A 23,120-nucleotide genomic window follows, 5' to 3' on the forward strand; every position below is an offset into this window, starting at 1 on the left:
ATGAGAATAAGTTGTTGCTAGGAGAGGTTTGCATAAAGAATTCTTCAGAACATACAGTATTTGAGGTAAAACCATGAAAAATACCCATAGTAGCAGTGATTTTAAAATCTTAGAAACTGCAGTGTTAAGTATCCTCTAAACTGGAAAGGATTGCACATTGATGAATATGTAATAATCATACTAAACAACTGCTGGAGTAAAAGACAGTGAAACCATCCTCAGGCTGCTGAAGTCAAGACAGAAATTTCATGACTGAGTTCATTATCTAGAGTAAGTGATGTGGCATGAAAAGCTTCTACTGAATTCTGCTGAATGGTAGCATCTGACAAAAAAATATTTTCCTGAATTCTTAATTATCTTCAAAGATACTTGATTAATCATTTACAGTGTTTTCTTGTCAAAGAAAGTCCCAAATGGGAAGAATCTGTGGGTACAGAAACTATGCTGCTATAATGCAATCATATGCCTCTTATCTGGAAGTCTTACTTAACAGTAACGTGGAAGAATACATGCTGCCCTGGAAAATAAATAAATAAATAAATCTATCCATAATAATTTGGTGCATGTAATTCAGACACTTGCTAAAGATTTTTTTTGAAACATCTATTTACTTGCTGAATGATGCATGCAATTTCCAGTTCATCCAAGCAACAGTTGACGGCATGCTGAAAATAGAATATAATGGTTGAACAAAATTAAAAAAAAACCCCAAACTGGTTATTTCCAACCTTTATTCAAAAGTCCTTGAAAACAGAAAAGCCTTATTTTATTGCTTATGAGAGAAATAGTATCAATTTACATGTACTGGTTTTCCACTGAAGTCACTAAGAGATAGAGTTAAGAACTGAGACAACACCTCACTGAAGAATGTAACAAAGATAGCCGCTTTGACAAAGACGGCAAATACCAAAGAGAAAACTATCCAGAACTGTGTTTTGCCTTTTGTCCTTTCTGCCCTTCAAACACACATTTTATTAAAAGGAAATAAATTGGAGACAATCATTACTCCCTTACATAATGTGGATGCAATCATTGTGAGTGAAGTGAACAGATCTGCAAGATTTAGAGAGCAATTTTCCTGATACTGAGCAATCATACAAGACAAAGATGCAAAGAAAATCCTAAGCAACTTCTGCAGAAATTTTCAAACAAGGTTGAACTAGCCAAAACCAAAAATATCCCCAGGAATTTGTATATAAATTATTTTATTCATTTTTTCAAAATTTGGATGACAAGAAAACTCTTGACACACATAAAGTATCCCAAATTATTAATCTTAAAACTGATAGTGTGTTTAACCTTTAAGTAGCAAGTTGTATGTCTAAGAACAAAGACATAATTATGCAAATATAATTTGAAAAGTAAAAGTATAAATTTTGTTATGCTGTTGCCTGGAATTTTGTGCACTGCCAAAGAACACTGAATATTCTTTTATTTAAAAAACTTGGGTACATTATGCTTCCTTATAGGTGTCTTACCTGAATATTTAGTTGTTTGGTTTGTTGGTTGGGTTTTTTTACTGCTAAAAAGCTAGTAGGATAATTAGGAAACCTTCTGAAAAAATGGGTTTATCTTGAAAATTGAATCAGTTAAGCACAAATGACAACATAGCAAAGGGGTTCTTTTTGTCAGAGTGAAAAAAAAAAAAAAAGGAATTAAGGAAAGCAACCACTTCTATGCATTACAGTGCAAAAAACTCAGTACCAGGCAGTCCTAAATATTAAAAAAGTAAATCTGAAAGACTGAATTTTCTTTTTACTGTAAAGATTATAGTATGTGTAGTTTAGCATCTGAAATAAATGAGAACAGTTTTTATCTCAGTGTTAGAAAATGCATCTCTTTGCCAGAATCTCATACTAGTAAAAGATTATAAATGGTGTAAAACTTTGGGGAGAGTAGCTGAAAGAAAATTGAAACTTGTGTTGGTTGTATTTATTAGAAAGAAAAGTTGAGGAAATTGTGCAGGTACCAAATCAAATAGAACTAGATAGCTTGGAATAGCACCTAATACCTTGGGGGTGCACAAATAGGTGGAAATTGAATTTTGAAATGTGTAGGAAAGTTTATATCTAGTTCATTAGGGTTCCTATGAGCCTATCATCTGGAACCAATACATTTTAAGAAATGGAAAGCAGAAGTTTACTGAAGGTCTGTGATATAGAATAACGCGATTAATAAGAGTATGTTCAAACAATGCAGAAATCCCTCAAAATCATGAATTAAAAATAAACATCAAAAGCAGTTAACACAAATTTTTTCTTAGAGATGATCAGGGGCTCATATATATTTATTATATATAATATATATATTATATATAATATTATGCATATATTATATATAAGAAATAAATTCTTTCTTATGTATGTTAGGGTGGTGAGGCACTGGAATGGGTTGCCCAGGGAGGCTGTGAATGCTTCATCCCTGGCAGTGTTCAGGGCCAGGTTGGACAGAGCCTTGGGTGAGATGATTTAATGTGAGGTGTCCCTGCCCATGGCAGGGGGGTTGGAACTAGATGATCTTAAGGTCCTTTCCAACCCTAACTATTCTATGATTCTGTGATTCTATTCCTAAGAAAATTTCTGGAAGTCTATTTTTCTGTTTTCACCTGTTCAAGGTTCAGGTATTTCAGCAGTCTGCCAGTTTGGACCTCTATATAGAAAACAAACTTAATTAATGTCACAGTTCTCCAGTCAACATGAATGTTTGAGCTTAAAGAGAAGAGTTTTAAGAAAGCAATGGGAAAGAGTTTTAGCAAAGCAATGGGGTTTTTTTAGTGGTATGCAAGATGGATACTGACATCTTCAGCTATTCTCCAGATAACAGAAAGTGGTGGAAAAGGGAAAAAATCTTGACTCTCTTCTAATTTGCAGCTTAAGGAATACATGTACGCAGCACAGTGAAAAACAGGCTTTACCTTTTGAAGTGCTAAGATCTCCTTCATATTAGAAACAAGAACACAGAAGGGTCTCTTGGGGCTGCGGATGGGATGAATGCATTTCAGCTGTTCTTTATACAGCTTCCAATGCTGCAGCCATTCCTGCCCCTTAGTTTTCAATCTAAACCATGAGAAAGGGAAGTGCAAAGACATAAAAACAACCAAACCAAACCAAAACAAAAAAAGAAACACTGAAAAAAAAACCCAACACCCCCAAAACAACCAAAAACAAGAAAAGAAGAAGAAGAAGAAGGTCTCTATTTCACTTCAATCAACTGGATTAGGAAATTGGGTTTCTGATCTTACAATGATTAGCAACAGAGTAAATATTTCTTTTTAAAGAAGCAAGGATTTTTTTATTTTTTTTTTTTCTGGAGCACCGCAAGTCCCAGTGTATAAATAGCTCTGCCTGAGCCTAACAATAACTCTGCTGCCACTGTCACAGAGCAGAGCAGAGGCAAGAAAATACTGTTACAGTATTTGTCATGCTTGTCAGGGGAAACACTTTCCTGCCTAAAATATTGTTAGCAGAAATGTGTATCAGTTGATCAGGTCAATTTTCTTGAGCTGGATATAAACAGTTTTGTGGTGTCTGTTCAACCTAGAAGTACTCTTCTCTCCTTTAGCAGTTACATTATTTCACACTTGCCAAATAATATGCCCATGCTGTGTCACCCAAATTTAGCTGCACTTACTCTGATATATGGATCAGGATAGCAAATTAAAATACTTAGTGAGATAGCTTAGTTAAATGCTTGTTCTGCTTCCTCCAGCTGCTGCAGTTGAAACACTGAACATAAATGAGGGATTTGGAAGATGATTTGGAATTTATGGAGGCTTTTCTTGATTGTGGTGCCCCCACAAAATGGGCAAGATCAGGTAGAAAGAGGAAAAAAAAACAACCAACAAACAAGGGGGCAAACAAAGTTTGAAGATGATACCCACAAAGCAAGTTAGGAATGATGAAACAAAATATCTTCAATAATCAAGAAGAGGAAAAGATTGTAATGAACCTCAGCACGAAATAGTACTAAATGACTCAGATGTTTCATGCAGGTCAAAAATGTATGTCTTCTTGATATCAACAAAGATAGGAGCAAAAAGAGAAGCCAAAAAGGTCTTAAAAAACCACACACACACCCAAAAAAAACCCAACAAACCAAAGCAGACCCTACTTCTAAGATAAAAGACTTATCTAAAGAGAAAGGTGAAAGTGAAGGAGCCCGTGAGACAAAAAAAAAAAAAAAACAAAACAAAAAAAACAACCCAAAACAAAACAGAAAAGGTAACTGACAGGAAAACCCTCAGGAAGGTCAAAGTTCATTACAGAAGGGGAAGAAACACAAAGATTTGGTCAATTAGAAGAATCAAAAGGAGTTTCACTATCAATGAGACTAGAAGCTCAAAAATGGGGATGGAAAGGGAAATAAACAAGTGGGAAAAGGATAAAAACAGGGTAGAAGGACACATTTCAGAGGGGAGAAAGAGACTGATCTTTGTCCAGCAAAAGAGTGGTCTGAAGACCACAAGTTATTACCAAAGGAAAAATGAATTTATTCCAATGACCTACATATTGTGAATTATGCTATTTAAGCCATGGAACTGTGTAGCTGAACCAGTGGACAGCAGACATAAATCCACATCACGCTGACACTTCAGCGTCCTCATGCATGTGACCCTCAAAACCAGAAAAGTGGTCGGCTGTTCTTGCCTTCTACTGTTCAGGAAACCTCAAGAAAAAAACTTTGCTACAGAGTATAACATGCAAACCTGTAAATATCAGTAAAAGATGAGTATGTATCTATAGAAACTTGTTACTTATTGTTACAGTTGCTATTATTTCTGTAATAGATTACTTAGTCACTGTGTTGCTGTTAAGACGAAGGCTGGTAAAAAGGTATGAGGTTTAATGAGACTTAATGAAGTTTATAAAGTTATTTTTGGGAAGGATGCCTATGCCTTCACATTAAAAGCTACCCCGATCACCAACATCACCTGTAAGAAAGAATAAAAACATTTTCAGAGAGCTGATAGAGAACAGAGAAGGTAAATGGCCATTTTGGTCATGTGTTAAAAGGAAAATTGAACAAGCAAAGCAAGTGGCACCTTCTCAATTAGATTTGAAAGATCTTTATGCCACTGTAACTCAAATCATGATCTGTATCTCATCCATGTTTTTCTTTTCTGACCATTTTTGTCAGTTTTTCATGACACTGATTCATGGATAAAATGTCACTCTGTACTACAAAACTAAATCAGTATGTATTGTACTACACAGTCTAACCTGGTTATCTTACTGACTGCATGTTTCTAGGCAGGCCCTTATTTGAACTTTCACTGATTTAAAGAAAAATAACACTAATTAAATTACATGATCCTAAAATTCCCGGTTAACTTCAAAAGACTCCCATAGTGTCATTCCTGACACTTATCAAAATAGTAATGTTTTTCACATTGTGAAATAGGTGGCAAGGCATTTCTAATTTTAAATTCAAGGTACTGAGTAGGATTTATTGCTCATTGCTATGCTGCTACTTAGTATACAGTTTGAAAATCTGGTGACCTCTCCTAATTTTGGATCCCTGCAATGTGGAGGTCTTTATGTAACCTAGCTATGAGCACATACTGATCTGCTACTTACCTTTGCTAGAAGTCTGCCTTAGGTTGAGAAGAATTCTGTTTGTTTCTCTTTTGATAAAACCGACTAGCTTAGGTTAACTGAGAGGTAGATGTTTACACTGCCAACTTCTACACGCTGTCATCACCTTTCTGAAAACTTACTAAAATCTGAGATGCCAAGAGCTTTGAGGGTACTAAAGAACCTCACTGGCCCTAGGGTAGATGCTTATCCATGCACCCTGCCAATGGACCAGGATTCCCATTTCAGCTCATCCCAACGTCATCAGTTCCTGCTCAAGTGGACAGTTCTGTCTGTGCTCTCATCTCCTCCTGCTGCTGACTGGATTCCCTGGATGGACCTTGAACCTGAATCATCACTTTACCTAGTCAGGAACCACTGGTGAATCCTGTTAGCAACATCCAGCTCTGCTTGCTCTGTTTGGTTAGTGGCATACCTTTTTCCATCTGTAAAAGCACTGCCAGTGCTGGGAGCACTTGCAGTTCTGCCAAAGTCACTTTTAGAGTGACGCATCACCCCAGGTTAGAGAGTTGAAAATCTTGTCTCTCCAACATTCCTAGTCCATCCTTAATTTTGCTTTCTATGGTCAAATATCTATCTATATGGTGCTGCTACTTATGAAAAATCCCACAGCGTTCTCAGATAGTGAGATAAGCATCTTTCAAGTACAGGGAAAACCTATATATTTAACTGGCATGGCCAGAAAACACAGGGGTTTGCCTTCCTTGTTCATATGTTAAACATATATTTTTTATCAAATAAAAGCAATTCTATATACTTTTAAAATTAGTCTTATTCATCCTTAATGATCATTCAATTACCTTTGAAATATAGTCAAATATGCAGCAAATCTGCATTGACTCTGCTTATGTGATGCATGCAGCTTTCTCATATTAATGCACACAGTTTCCCCTGTTCCTGTTGTAGCACATAAGAACAAAAGCTCATTTCAGATATTTCAAATGAATTTTCTTTCTGTCATCTAATTCATCCCCCTGCCACTGCACAATTGCTCCCTACAATGTATTTTTTAAGAGCTCTCTTGATGGATGGTGTCTTCTATTGTAACTTTTGTGCTACTATCATTCATTTCCTTTATTGCAGAAGACAAAGACATTTCATTGGCACACTCTTTTCACGTAGTGTTTTATCTACTAACTTTTTCAATACAAATACTTCACAAACTTTTGCTGGTATTTAAACAAAGATTTTGGTGCAGGTGACTTCTCAGAGTTCGTTTGGGTTGTCCCATCCCTCAATTACCTCTTGTATTGTCTAGTCCAAATTTAATTTCTACACCTTTTGTAGAGTTGTAGACTGAATTGAATGTTAAAATCCCTGTGAATTTACTGAGAAGTTGGTTTCATCTTGTTTGCCTTCTGTTCAGCAAAGTGTTTGACCTTAGCTTAGGAATACTAATAACCTCATGCTTAAATTTAGAAAATTACAATATAATCTGTGACTGAAGATGCTGAGGGCTAAACTAATTGTTCAGGCAAGGCTCTACATATACTTCTCATCTCCCATCAAATATCTTACTTCAAACTATTTGAAAAAAAAATTATTTTCTTGGCAATCTGTGCCACTTCTCACTAAAAGAGTTACTAAAAATGTTTTATTTCTTTGTTATACTGACACTGATGGATACACTCGGAGTGATTTATTTAATGTTTTCTTAAAGTCTATAGAAAGAAGAAACTTTTCAATCAAGTTTTACCAAGTTTAAGACAAGTGTCCTGTTCACTGGACAGCTCTACCTTGTATAGTAACCACTGTTCAGCATTCAGATCTTACCTCCCTGAAGAATAAACAGATGTCTGCTTAGCAACATCCTCTAACACCAAACATAAATTCTTCAGTTATTCAGAATCCCATTGGTAAAACCTTGTTGCATTTTCTTCTTCTGGCAGGTACATGGATATGTATACATGACATGCTACCTAGTATATCCAGGTAAATCCCAGTGGTTTTGAACTATGTGATGCATGGACCTGGGCGTAGAATTTGAACAAAGCCCTTCCCTTGGTCCTGCTGGAGAGATTTAGCTGTGTAAAATAGTCCTACGCAATGCCCAGAAAGCTCACCTGAGATGTAATCAGCCACTGAATGAGTTAATCTCAAACTAGAAGAAAGCAACAAAGGAGCCGGGAAACTCCAGACATTGTCATTCATTCTCTGTGTTAAATCTTACAGTTTTACGTGTAAAAAAGACAAAATTGCTAGTACTTAAGGTAGTGTTAGATTTCTCTCAAAAAAAAAATAAAAATGACTATAATCCAGATTCTAACTTAAAACTTCTAATCAATCATTTTCATGGGACATGAAGGGTGGGGTTTGTTGATTATTTTCCCCATGATACATGGGTGGCAAAATGAATTCAGTCTTTTTTTATCCCTCCAATCTCTGAATCACGGTTAAAGGACTGTAAGTAGACCACTGCTGCAAATCAGGTGCTTGCTCTCTTTGGCTTCCTGATCTCCTACTTTTAATTAATTATATAATTCAATGTAATAATTCTAGCATTCCTCAAAGTATCTTTGAAAAGGGCACTTATGACAAAAACTTAATCCAACATTTGTTGCTATGTATTGTGGCACTATGAGGTCCAGGCTCTGTTATACAAGAGAGTTAAACAAAGAAAGCACATACTTAAGCATGAAAGCCTACATCTTTTTTACTGGTCTAAGTGTTTGTCCCCATAGACATTTACTTTAACGGCTTTAATCCATTATTTTAGGAAATAATATAAATAAATAGAATATAAACAAGCTTGCAGTCTAAAGTCATTCAGTTACACATTGTACTTCCTCAAAATTATTGAAAGTGCTTTTGGCATTACATGACAAGATATGAATTTTATATATATGTTCTCCTCACTGAAGTTAAGAGTGATGACAGCACTCAATGGATACTGTGAAATACAAACATCTGCTTAAGGGTAGGGTTTTTTTGGCTTTTGAAGCTTACATTCAATTTTTAGTTTATAGTTCTGTAAACTCAGTCTCCATTTCTCAATTTTAGCTTGTTTCTTTGTCAAAATCACAGATCTTTAAAGATCTGAGGTAATAGTAACAGTAACAGGAAACACCATGAAAAGTTTTTCTATTGTATTGACTACCATGGCTCCTACTTCTATGCATTTTTATGCTAATCTCTCCAAGACAACTAACCAGACACACATTCCCCCATTCCTCATCTGTTGAAATGGAAAAGGAAATGGATTACATAAATTATTTTCAGCTGTAAAACAGGTTTGTTTCAGCACTGAGCAGTGATTTGCAGTGATCAATTCTGTTTCATACTATAGTGCATTGCATGCTGACAGACATTTACCACAACCTCAGTCTAGTGATTAATTAAAACATGCGAATTCAGACAATGCTTACATGGTTGCTTAACTTTCTCTTACCCTTCTAAAGATGAAAGTCTAACTAGCTGGCTGTTTCTCTACTAATACTCTATTTCTTTACTAGTACTGAATCAGTATTGCTGAGATCCTGGCACTTAAGCTGTGTAGACATAAAAAGGTACCTGAAAAGGGGTCTTCCATGCTACAGCAATAACATGGATTTATCAAGCCTGACAACATGAAAAAAATACTTAGTGGGGAATACTCAGGCCATTGTGAGCATAGACACTGTTCTTGTTAGTTGTAATCATCTGCCAGCATCTTAAGTTTAAGGAGAACCCACTAATGGAATAATCTTTTACAGCACTCAAATAATTTATACTTAATTTTCTCACTTGATTACAAGATAAAAATGTATAAACTTTTTCACATTTAAGCTGTGTTAAAAAGACACAGTAATATGTTGACCTTTACATATTTTTTCTGTCTTCAAAATATGAACACTCCTCGTGGTTACTTATAATTGGATTAAATACTTTGAGAGATAGGTACTAAAAAATATTCTGTGAAATATGAATAGTACATTTACTTTCTTTTGTTCAACATGCTAATTGATGAACATTCAAATATGCTTCTCAGAACGTAGGGTTTTTTGTTTTGTTTGTTTTGTTGTTGGTTGGTTTCGTTTTTTGTTTTCCCCCAAAATCAGTATGCTATAACTGTTTAATAGCATTGGCTGAAAGTAAACCACTTCCTAACTGAAGATGTGAAATACTGGGGCATATAAAAGGGAGAAGAAACAGGACTTTGATGATGCTCAGGAGCTACAGGCATTGTATAATCTATTTAGTATCAAGTTTCAAAATCCAGTTAAAGCATTTCTCATCACCTTTTCTTGATTATCACAGCCTCACTGTGAACACCAGCAGGGTTTTCTAAGCAAGCATTTCATTGTCACTACACGGTCCTGGGGTTTGGACCTACTTGGTATTCTTGACATCACCAGAACTCCTAAATGACTTAGCAGCCCTGCTAGGGCAGAGCTGAATGAACTGAAGCAGATAAACGAACAACCTCTATTCTTGTGCAATTTTTTGCAATTGCCAGTTGCTTTTCTATCCACTGACTAATTATGTTTACATTGACTATGAAACTATACCAAGACATTTGTTTTCAATACTTTTTATTGTGCTAAAATAAGCCTATTATTGCACCTTGCAGGATTTTCAGAAGGATAAAGCTGCAAACTGTCAATGTATGATATTCAATAGGATAATTTCAGTTGTAAAAAAAGCTGTAAATGTTGCTAATTTTGATAAACCCAAATGTCATAATCCAATCTACATACTGTAGGCAAGAACTGCAGTTTCCCTTAATACAACTTAAACATGTCTAGGACAAAAAAGTAACAGTTCACTAAAGGCAAATAGCTTTGCTGGCTAAGTGGATCAAGGATATGAACTGATGCTAAGGTATCTATAATGCTTTCAGGACTGAGATTAAATTTCCACTTGTCACTGTACAGGTCCATATGGATGGGTCAGAACTATGGACTGAAAACCTACCTGTACAACGTCCTATCACACTGAAGAGAGACAAGATAATATAATTAATTTAATCTTGAACACTTTACTGAATCTTGAAGATTATTCTCACTGAGCAAGTGAGATGATTGAGAAGCTGACTTCTGTGATATAATACCATTTAAAATTAATGTACAATACACAGGTAACAGGTTATAAACAAAAAATTAGGACACTGGGGCAATAACAAATTCATCTTATGGTTGATTAACATTGCCTAAATGTCAATCAAGGGTCAATGTCAATGAAGGGTCAGCCTTCCTTTATTACACTAGAGCTAATTCTAAGTACGAAACTATCATGATCTTTATGGAGTTTTTACAGTCTTGTTGACTTTTAATGTGTGATTCCACCATGATTTCTAACTTTCTGCTCCTACTATGAACTGTAGGCAACCTATTTTTCTCTAAAATGCCAGTGTTGAAGAGGAGCAAGTGAGTGTATCTCACAAATGTTTCATTAGAGTCCCAGATCTATGAGACTATAGGGTCTATAAAAATAAATGTATTATATTTACTATTCCAATTATTATGATTGAACTGGAGCTGAAGTATGATTTTCAAAAAAATTTGGGGTAAATCTTTGAATAGATTTGAAAAATGTCACAACATTTTTTGTTTCATTGGAGGAACTTGTTCTATACTACTTCACGGACTTCTCATTTCAAATAAGAGGTCACTGAAAGAACTATGACAAGAAACTACTAGTGAAATCCTGTCTTTTCCAGTTCAAAAAAAATTTTACACAAATCCACCTACAAAAATGCCTTACTAACAACAACGAAACAAGAAATATTGGGGGGTTTATCTTCTTTTTAGTTTCAGGAAACTCTGGATGTCTTAATAAAAGATACTTGAAAAATGTAATGAATTTTGTGTCCACTAATAGTTTGAGACCACATAAAAAGCTCTGAGATGAATAGAAAGGTTACTGTTTGTACAGGAATGTGAGCTTTTATGAGGTTGAAGACATTTACAGATGATTGAATCTTTCTGGTTGTGTTGTCTTTCCAAAGTACTGTCCAGGACTTACATTCAGAAGCAACTACACAGTTCATAGTGTACATCATCCACAGACACAGACTTGTCTCCAGAGTAATATCATCCAAGCGCACCCATCATCTGAGCATCCACTGTTCTCTTATATTTTCTGCCTTTAATAGCATGGTCTTTTATGGCATACTGAGAAGCCACTTTGCTTCAGGTTTCCAGGGAATTTCTCTAATACACAAATAATTTGCTTTATTTTCTAGGAGTGATAGGATGTAAGAGGCTGTGGCACACAGAATATGAGGGTTGTGCATGCTATCACTACTTTCCTTGAAGAACACTACCTAAGACAACATAATGCCATTTGAATACAATTTTTAAATTAGGATGAATCAGCCCTATGTTCTGAATGTAACATGAAGAATGCTGAAGGCTCAAATCCGACACTGAAGATATTTTTGGAAGTGTAATGCTCCAGAAATTCTTAAAGACCTACTTTTTATGTTACTTGGTAAGCTGAAATTAATTTTTGAAAGTTGCAGGGCATTTTTATCTCTCTGTTCTGTAGTTGTTATTTATATCTGCTTTGATTATTGTTAACATTATAGATAAAAAATTACCAGATGGTAGCTCTAACTCAGATTTTTTTTCCCTACTTGTGTTAGCTGTGGAGTACACAGAAAAAAATAAAATCCATAGAGATTTTTCTTTTCTCCTGTCACAAGTGCATGACACAATATCTGACAGCAAGCCACTCAAGCTGAAGTTTAAATAATAGTGAATTAGCTACTTTAAATGCCTTTGCCTTTATATGATCACTGAAATCTGTCAACCTTTCTCTGTTCACTCAGAACATTACTAATTTAGGTCAGGATATCTTGGATTCAATACAGAAGTATGTTATGGTTGCTATTTTTATATGAAGAAAAAGAACTATGATATGATCACTGAAAGTCTGTGTGTATAATGTCAATGTCAAAGGACATTTACAATGGTCTTTCACTGGGGAAATGGCTCTGAGACAAAAGTGTTCCTACATTGATTTTACTATGACTAAAGAAGTCTATACTTTCTAGCTAGAAAGCAGAAATTTTTGTGTCAATGGGAATATCTTACTCCTTCAAATGTTTATTTTTTCTTTCTTATCTCTTCCCATCTGTTCTTTTCTGAGAAAATATATGAGGTTAGTACCATAAGACTTGATTAAAGAAAAGATATTTCCTTCTAAGAAAACAAAATGTTTCCTTGACAGCAGTTATAGTCACATGGTAGTATTAGCTTTCTCTTTGAAGATGCTGTGCAAAAGAAGAACATTCTGGATGAAATGTCTTTTAAATTCACCTTCCTTTGTATTGTTAAGCAATGAAAGGAGCTATAACTGCTGGCATTCTCAGGGGCAATGTAAATCCTTACTAATGAGTAACAGCATTCTCTAAGACCTTTGTTCACCACAGAGAAGGCAAATAAACAATAAATGGAAAAAATCTTCTCAGGGAAGCAAGCAAAAGAATAGGAAAAAGATAGGCAAGGTTATGGGTTCTGCCAATGGGTCTACTGGGTATGACAAGCACATCCCACAGTTTACATATGAAGCTACCTCTGACATTTCTTGTTTGTATTAAGAAAGTAGAAGCAATATTAAGACATATCTTTAAAATACCAAATATTGACATATAACCAATACTGTCTACTTCAGAGAAAACAGAACTGTTAATTTACTTTGTGGGTGTCTGAAAGGTTATGGTTTTTAAATGCTCTACAAGGGCTGAACAAGAAAGGTCTGGCATTTTCAAATAGAAGTATATTACCACCACTTACAGTCCAAAATATCTCTCACATACAAATTAATTTGTTTCCATTTGCTAGTGACATCCACTCGCCTCACCTACCCTCACACTGAGAACTTGAGTGCAGAAAAAACGTTTTAAGCTGGTATTATAGAACTTCATAGATGTTTCCCAGTTTTTGCTACCTGTCTAGACTCCATCTCCTGAACTCAGGACAATACTGTGTTCACAAGTTAGCATTCTTTAAGCATATGAATCCAGTTTACAATTTTTAACTGTTAAGACATATTTTAATTCCATTTCACAAGAAAGGTTGCACCTGTCCAAATCAGAAATTGTTACAAAACAACCCTCCTGAGCAGACATTTTCCTGCTTTGCCCTCTTTATTGGACTCCAATGTCTTTAGATGAACCAAACCTGGAACAATCTCTAAAAAAATCCCAGTATTCTGTAAATATATGCTAAGTACACAGTCTGAAAACTGTAAAACAGAAAATACTCCTCTCCATTCTCTTTTTATTTGCTTTTAATCTGTAACATCTGAAACTGCAGAAAAGGCTAAATGAATGACTGAGAAGAGGCTATCATCCCTAGCCAAAGAACAAAATATGGCTCATGAAATACTGTAGACAGCTGGATGCCAGAGGACACACAACAACTAGGAATGAGAATAGCTATGAACTCTGTGATAATATAGAAAGAATCCCTGGTTGGTGAATTTGACAACACTATTTTCAGTAACTGCAGTAGATCACAACGTACAAGAAACTCAAAATAAACAGTAATTGAAATATATCCTGTTTGTTAAGTGAGGCAAAGTAGAAAATGTCTATGTAAAGTTTTTCGGTGAACTTCTACGGTCTTTAAAAATTATATTTGCATGATGATCTAGTTTCATTCTATTGTCTAGCATGCTTCAATTTAGATTGCCATAGCAAGTCTCTTTTTCTTTTGTTTACTGAATGACATTTCCACTGAATAATGAAATCCATTTTGAAATAGAAAAGGTGAAGTGCTGTTAGTAAAGTCACTCCAGCATTTATCAGAAACATTAGTGTATTTTTATTAGTACCAGAATACAGTGAAGATTATTATTTCTTTATAATACAGACTGTATTGCATTACTTTTCTCAGTTTTTGTTACACAGGATTACAATATATTTCCTCCTTATTAAATGAAAATTCTGCACACAATCAGAGGAGTCTGAAAGAGGCAGTAGTTCCATTCAACTGTAGATTTGCTCTGTATCTGATGAATTCTCTCCCTATAATTAAGTTGTCATAGCAATGCATTTTTAATAGCACTGATTCATATGCCAATAATGTTCTGGAGACAGAGCTCTTGCTAGTTTTTTAGTACTCAGTTATGCTAAATTATAATTTTAGCAAATATAGAAGTACTCGTCTACTTGCCCTAGCATAGGAGCATGTGCTCAGACTTAAAATAGGCCAAAGCATAATCTGATGTACACAACTGAAAGCTAACTAAAAGTTTGGGTAGCTCAGCTCAAGAAAGTAAAAGCAGATCCTTCAGCTGCTTTGTTTTAAATGTAAATGTTTAAGGAATAAAACTCCCTAAATTATTGCACCTTACTAGGCAGAAAGAAGTTTGTGTTTTTTTCCAGAGGTGTTGCTTTTTTATATTGGTATGCATATGGTACACCAAGCAGCCATGGAGAATAAGCATTGATAATGGGCAATCACAGTACTTTGCTGACACTGTTCTAGCATGTCTTGCTCTGTATTTTTAACAAAGCAATTAAATTACATATATTTATAGGGTTTCAAAATTACAGAAAATCATCCTGTAAGGCCTAGGAGTGTATGCCTTGGTTGTTTCTAAGGCACTGAGTGTCAGCATGCACAAGTCCGAGAGCAAGACATGAATCACAAGCAAACTGCCTGATAACTCATTCTTTCTTTTAATTCAGAATGTGAAGAATAATGAGAATTATCTTCTATATCATGCAAAATGTAAGGGAAGCAGGAAAAAAATGGTGTACCTTATTTCCTGTGGCTGATGAAGAAGTGGAATATATGGATAATATGTCTAATAACATATGTATTGATGTGGTTATGAGAAATGCTTAGCCTCTAAACATATAAATTTTAAATGGTAATTGTTCAGTATGAGATACCGACCTTCCCTGAATGATGTGAGAATCACCCCTGCTTAAGGCAGTCTCTAGAAGCTTGCAAGCAGGGGAAAGGTACGGAAGTACTATGAATTTAATATATGCTAAATTTACTGGGTTCTTATATACGTAGCCTAAAAGTCAAAAATTAAAGCCAAAAAAGTTTTTTGGACTGAAACACAGTAGTAATCTAACAATGGCAAAGACTAAGTTACTAAAGGAACTCTGGAGTGCTGGAGTCAACAAGGGACCAAATGGCTAAGCAGTACTTTTTCTTCCCTCTCACTCCCTGGTATATACATTTTTCCTCAGGGTCAAAATCCTGCCTAAGAAAAAAAAGTAGAATATGCAAACTGAAGCTGACACACAAACTAAGACTTCCTGTAAAATAAATATAGCAAGAAATATGAGAATATATGCATTAATAAGTGCATTTATGCAATATATGCACCTTTACCCTTTATTTAGAATGGATTGTACTTTAGTTAAATAAGCACATAAAAGCATATTTTTTTCCTTAACAGTTGGAAGCCTTTTCTTGTACGAATTTCTGTTGGTTGCTGCTTTTTTCTTCAAAAGGTGCAACTTTAAATTTATAAAATGTAGTCTCAGACTAGCTGGACAATTGGGTCCTTCTTATAAGTGCCCATCACCAGAATTGTACAGAAGATGCTGTATATGTCTGGGATTTTACACTAGGGCAGTTTCTTCTGCTAAGCCCCAAGTCTAGTGGGAGGCAGAGCTGGTCAGCATTGGCCTGTACATCAGGTATAATCTGCAGGCAGTATGTGTTTAGTTCCAAAGTAGCCGTAGTCAACCTAGTTAACTATCTGGGGAACACAGATAAAGAACAACACAAGTCTTTTCTGGTCTGAAAGATCATTTACAGTACACAGGAAAAGACAATTGTTCCTTGATGAAATTTTTTGTCAAGAATTATATTATTTTTCTTAGATAAGGAGTATCACCTTTTCAAGACTATCCTTAAGATAATTATCTGTTTGTGGAGGTCTTCTCTGAATTAAGTGCTATTTGCCTGATTATTGGCAAGATGCAACTAAAACATGAGAGATCCTACAATCGTTTCTGGATACTGGAAAATGTGTGTGCTCATGGAGGAATGGGGTAAATATTTAGGCCATAAATTGTGTTAGACATGGAATACATGTACAGTTAGGAAAGATGATCAAACCCTGAAGACTTACAGTCTTGTAACTGATAATAGTAGCATGCTGAGGTAAAGTGAAAGTTGCATAATTTTTCAGCTTTCTAATCTGTCTTTAATGAACATGGCCTCATTAACTTTCTTGAATGTATTCCTAAGTATAGGGAATGAATTGTTGCTATAGGATCCTTCTAATTTAGTTCTTCACTGCTAGGCAAAAGCTCTGCAACATTTTGAATTAAATGTTTGAAATAATTGCTTTTCCAGACAAAAAAAAAAAAAAAAAAAGAAAGAAAAAAGTGGTGGAGGGCGTGTGGAGAGCATTACATTATATTTCTGCTTTACCTGTGTTCATTTTCACTTAGTATAATATCACTTAATAGTATAAGAAATAGTGACTGTGGATAGACTCTGAGTTTATTTGTAAAGTGAGAGCTGTGATGGGAGGCTAGAATACAAAAATACTCTAGGAATATACGGCACTTACTATCAGTTGCTTCATATAGAGCTGCTGAGATATCAGAAGAAAAAACAACCATACTCATTTTTCCACGAGTACCCACAGCAGTGAAGATAGCATCAGGTGCATACAGCTGTAATGCAACCATATTTATCTCTATACAAGAATAACACATGGGAGAGAGATAAACGGGCAAACATTTAGTTGACTGCAACAAATATCTTTACAAATATGGTTGCATTGTCTACGTGGAAAAGGAATTTCTGAAGATCTGAGATCGGACAAGTAAGAAAGAAGAAGGATTTGAGCACTCTTAAGACCTGTACAAAAGAGAGTAGAGAGAAGTATTCAGCTATTGTCTGCTCTCACACTACACTGTAGGCTGACAAGGTAGTATATCAAAACCGCTTTGTGCTGCTTTTGACAGGGATAGAGCTACTTTTCTTCACAGAAGCTAGTGTGGGGCTGTGTATTGGGTTTGTGATGGAAACGTTGTTGATAACACACGGATGTTTTAGCTGTAACTGAGCAGTGCTTACACAGAGTCAAGACCTTTTCTGCTCCTCACACCACCCCCACAGCGAGCAGGAGCAGGCTGGTGGTGCACAAGGAGCTGGGAAGGGACACGGCCACGACAGCTGATCCCAACTGACTCAGGGGATATTTCATACTGTATGGCATCATGCTCAACATTTAAAGCCGGGGAAAAAAGAATGAGAATATTTTGTTTGGAGTGATGGCATTTGTCTTCCCAAGTAACTGTCACACATGATGCTTTCCTGGAAATGGCCGAACACCTGCCTACCCATGGGAAGCAGAATAAATTTATTGTTTTGCTTTGCTTGTGTGAGTGGCTTTTGCTTTACCTGTTAAACTGTCGAAACCCATGAATTTTCTCACTTTTACCCTTCTGATTCTCTTCCCCGTTCCACTAGGAGTGAGTGAGCGAGCAGCTGTGTGGTGCTTAGTTGCCATCAGGAGCTAGACTGTGACAACCTTCCATACAAAAATCACACCAGTGTTATGAAAATGTTATTGCCAGGTTCTGACTGGACTTTGTCTTTTGATTGCCTTGGGGAAAGGATAAAAGGAGAAACAGTCTACATTGTGGCGCCTCATATAAGTACAACATACTAGTCCCCCATCATTGCTTCCCTTCATTGCCCATATCCTTCAATGATAACAAAGCTGAGCCTTTCTTCAGACAAGGGGTACTTCATCTTGCAAAGCTGTGTGTTTGAGATAAAAAAGCTTCTCTGCCTGACTGGGGGTCTGCCTACTTCTCATCATAAGACAGAATAATTTCATCCAACTTTAGATAAAAAATGATATTAGATAAACACATCTTCATTGCTTGGTTCTTTCTTATAACTATTTATTGAAATCAAGATATGTGGGCAAAGAAGCGGTAACAAAATTTTATAGGCAATATTTTTACTTTGCCTAGTTTAAAGTAAAAGAGTCAGGTAAAGAATCAGCCTACAGGTGACATAGAAGACGAAGTTTCCAATTTATATTAAGTTTGTCCATTAACTATTAAGCAAGTCCTTTCCTAAGGTACATAAACAAAAACCAAAATCATAGAATTACAGAATGGTTTGGGTTGGAAGGGACTTTAAAGATCATCCAGATCCACCCCCCCTGCCATGGGCAGGGACATCTTTCACTAGACCAGGTTGCTCAAAGCCCCATCCAACCTGGCCTTGAACACTTTCAGGGATTGGAGCAGCCACAGTTTCACTGGGCAACCTGTGCCAGTGCTTCACCACTCTCACACTAAAGAGCTTCTTCCTAATATCTGACCTACCTAAATCAACCCTCTTTCAGTTTAAAGACATTCCTCCTTGTCCTGTCACTACACTAAAATGTCTTATCACTGTCCTAAAATGCTGCATCAAAGCTTGTCTTGGACCATCATTCTGAAGCTGTAATACAAGTTGTCATTTTGAGTGTCAGCTGGGATGACCCAAATGTGTATGTGACTTTATTTGGCACAGAGATTTATAGAAAGGGAAATATTCATTTGTTAATATAGAAGTTAATACCAGAAACAGCAAGTTGATAGTAAAAAAGAAGCAAATCTATGGGAAATGCCTTTTCCTTGGCCTAAAAGTGGAATTATATTGTTCATAAAAAGCACAAAAAGAGACCCTATAATACTGTATTCATTTATTGGATAATTATGACTTTGACTCAATGATTCTCTTATATTTTGCAATTCCAGTAATAAAAATGGCCATTCTGTCATCATATTGTGTTGTTATTCAGCAATAATATTTTTAGGAAGACATAACAATTACCGTGACTACTTAATTCTGTAACACAGACTGTCTTTCAGGCAAAATTAGTTTCAGATACCATAGATCTCAGTACAGTATTGATATGTAACATGAATGCATAGCAAAGAACTAATGTTAAATGTTAAAATGGTGAATAGGTGTGTTCTAGCAAAAATAAAAATGGAAAAGAATTTAAAAGGCTAAATATTTTAAATAAACTTTTGTTACTATAGCCCCACAGATTTTTCCTGATGCTTTTCAAGCTGCAAAAAGAATTAAATTAAATATTTAAAATGTGAACAAGCAAGTTTACTTACTGTTTCCTGGATGCCAGCGCACTGCATTTAAATATGCATTGCAGTAATGGAAGAGAAATTCATGGTTGGATTGGGTAACTTTTCCTTGAAGTAAGGGCATCAGATCATGTCCATCAATAATTCTGAGTAAGAAAGCATTTCAAAATCAGAAGATTAACCCAAACCTCACTTTACTGAAAAGATTTCATATCTCTGCATTTTCATTACTTAAAAAAATAAATCTGAATAGCCACCTCCAGTTGGTCAATTTGGAGAAAAACCTTCAGGTACTCTTTCCCTTTGTTTTTTTACATTATTTAATGTAAATTTCACATTTTGCCATTAGGCAAGTTTGTTTCCTCAACAAATTTTTATCTTGCTTTCTTTACTTTTTTCTGAGAAAATGACCACACATTCATAAATAAATTGTAACAACACAGCCATCCATGTATACCTGCTAAAACTGCTTGGGACTAATTTGGCCAAAGTAATCCTAAAACAAGAGAAAAACATGCTATATTGTGTTAGCATTCCCAGAAGTAATGGTAAAAACTCTGTCCAGCAAATTATGCATGCCAGGATTTGAAACAGAAGTAATTTCGAACTTGGAAATGAATTATGTCTAAACATGTGTTTTTCAAGTACAGAAAAGCCTTTGAATTGCCGAAATCAGCTGGCAAGGAAGAAATCACAATCTGTACTTTAGGCCTGTGTGAATTACAAATGTTACAAGAAGTTCTATAAGAAATTATTTTTACTGACATACATACAGTTCAGCAGTTATTTTTTTTAAATATTTTGAGCAACTTCTCACAAAAACTTTTTTGAAACTTTTTTCAAAGTTCAATAATGTCTCTGTTAATTTTCATTACTGTGTAAAACCCTTTTCACATTAGTGTAACTGCTACAACATGGGTACTAACCTCACTTTTTTAAGCCTATCATATGTATAAAATTCTTGGCAGCAACTGTGTGCAAAGACACTTCTCAAAGGACAGTCAGGAAAACGTCCTGGAATTTTTAAAGCTATACTGTCCAATAACTGCTTTCTGGGTGCATCACTGTCTGTGGGAGTCTGTTGAATTAGAGTCCTTCTCATTTTCCATCTGTTGTGTTTTCTTGCCTGAGTAATGCACTTTTGTTTTGTCCCTTGGCTGGCTCACTGTCAAGCTGGGAGCAGGACAGATGCATGCCAATTGTACGCTTTCTGTTCTTCAGCATGTTGATAGGGAAAAGGATGTCTCCAGCAAGATGTCTCCAGTACTCTTGCATTCCCACAACTGCTGGTTTCATAGGGTATGTGAGACTTTTCTTCCTGACCCACCAGTAAAGCAGTAATTATGGCATGTAGTCGACACAGAAGAATCAGAACAGAGCAACTTGCAAGTGGAAGGTACACAAGTATATTGGGATTTCTATCAGAGAACAAAATAAAACATCTGTGCTTGGTCTTCACTCAAGCAATATGAACACAAAGTGCATAAGATCTGCCCCCATTAAAAACAACCTGAAATGCTTAGAGTTACTTCTTGTAGGGCATCTCTCAAGACCAGCCTGACTAATTTTTCATGTCTTACACATGTCCTGCCCTGACATTTCCTTCAAGCATTAAATGAATCATCATTAGCAGAGTGTCTCTGCTCACCACTGGTTTTCCCCACAGGGATTCTGGATGCTTTGTGCTCAGAAGATGTTTGTGTGTGGTAGATGTTTTCAAAGCATACACATAGCAGCAGGTTTCCCTATTTATTGAATTTGTATGGCAAGGATGCACCTTGCTGCTGAGACTGGGTATCTTCTGAACAAGACAAAACACAGGTATGTAGGAGTGCCAATAAAGCATCTTACGAATTTTAGAAGGCCAGTTTTCTTATCAGGCTTTAAAACTCTGTAAGGGATTATTTTAACTGATTTCAGGAGAGAAAAAACCCCCAAAACTGTGAAAAAAGCCCAGCTGTCATTTTGATGCATTTTGTTATACTAATCAGGCCAAGGTCGACTTCGTAAAGTTCAATTTACACTTGCAGTCCCTTTCCTACCACATTCATTCATGCAAAACACAGACTTTTTTATACATTCATTTTTCATTTTAGGAAATAATTCTGAGGCCTGATTTGACAGTATGTCACTCTTGGTGCTTGTTCTGGTTTTGGCTGGGATGGAGTCAACTTCCTTTTAGTAGCTGGCAGTGCTGTGTTTTGGCTTTAGCCTGAGAACAATGCTGTTAACACAGCCATGTTTTAGCTGCTAAGTAGCACTTACCCTGATTAAGGATTTTTCAGTCTCATCCTCTGCCAGTGAAAAGGGGCACAAGAAGACAGGAGGGATCAGAGACAGGACACCTGACCCAAACTAACCAAAGAGGTATTCCATACCACAGCACATCATGCCCAGTATATAAACTGGGAGGGGTGGGAGGGGTGTGGGAAAATGGGGGAAATTAGACCACCTCACCCCACTCCCACAAAGTTATATAACACTAAGGAAACCTTAGGTTAAAATGCAGCTGCTACTTCCAGGGTGGGATGCAGTTGGCATGTATGGAATCTACTTGATGATAGTTACCCAGGCAGACCTGGTTTCTTATCTCAGTGGCAGGGTTTACAATCAATCTTTCAATTCTCCTCCCCATTCCACCCTGGAAGAGGGTAAGGCAGGGGGTGAAAGAACAGCTGCACGGCACTGAGTTACCAGCTGGGTTAAACCACAACAGCTGTATTTTCTTCTTGCTTGATGCTTGTTATACAAGTTAAGCTGTATTTACATATCATGTTTCTGCAAAATCTATAAGTATATCGGTATTAAAAGAGAAAGCATACTACTGTAAGTGATCACAAAAAAGTGCTTTAAGCTCTATTTTTTTTCTTTTCCTTTCCACCTCTATCTTAATAGACATCACCAGAATGTATAAAACACTCATGAGACTTCCTCCAAAACAAAGATGACTACAGAGCATACCTGTCAGAAGGTAATTGTGCCTGAGCAAGTTTGACTACGGTAGGAAATATATCCATGTTACTTGTTGGTTTATCAAGATAGGAACCAGCCTGTATCATTCCAGGCCAACGAAGAAGCCCTGGTACACGAATACCACCTTCCCAGTTCGTTGCTTTTCCACCTGAAAAACAGAAGTTTTGTTTGCTAAGAAATCAATTTCTACTCAAACAGTAGCCACCCCAAAAGATTCAATTTCCAAATATTAAGCATTTTGTGTGTCTAGAAATTGTCATCAAATGCTTTATCTTATTTTCAATTTGCTAGGTTTAGATTTTCCACATACAATCAGCACTTTTCTCATAGTATATCTACTAATATATATTAGAGCTTATAAAATGAGTTTAGTTTACAAACAAAACTAAGTAACAGATGTAGGAGATAAAAAGGCACCTTGTAGGCATCTAAAGATAGAACTTTGCTTAGTGTGACGCATAGCTATGTGAAGGTATAACCAAAAACCAGGAACAGAAATTAAATTGATGTATGCCTATATGTCTGAGGTATGA

At 35.9% G+C, this 23,120-nt stretch overlaps 1 protein-coding gene across 7 annotated transcripts in view; it reads right to left on the reverse strand.

The window, feature by feature from the left end:
- STS (steroid sulfatase) overlaps nucleotides 1-23,120 on the reverse strand; it is a 102,716-nt gene that overhangs the window by 7,957 nt on the left and 71,639 nt on the right. For all 7 annotated transcript variants that reach the window (XR_009727390.1, XM_061366510.1, XM_061366506.1 and 4 more), the window contains 2 exons: nucleotides 22,576-22,735; nucleotides 19,639-19,760 (listed from right to left, as the gene is read on the reverse strand). Coding sequence is in view for 6 of the 7 variants with exons in the window: in XM_061366510.1 (XP_061222494.1) it covers nucleotides 19,639-19,760; nucleotides 22,576-22,735 (282 nt within the window). In the remaining variant the exon portion in view is untranslated. The remainder of the gene's footprint in view (nucleotides 1-19,638; nucleotides 19,761-22,575; nucleotides 22,736-23,120) is intronic.

Source organism: Neopsephotus bourkii, unplaced genomic scaffold, assembly GCF_033783945.1.
Source record: "Neopsephotus bourkii isolate Nb327-2 ecotype Australia unplaced genomic scaffold, CSIRO-AGI_Nbou_v1 NB_1346, whole genome shotgun sequence".
Classification (NCBI taxonomy): Eukaryota; Metazoa; Chordata; class Aves; order Psittaciformes; family Psittacidae; genus Neopsephotus; species Neopsephotus bourkii.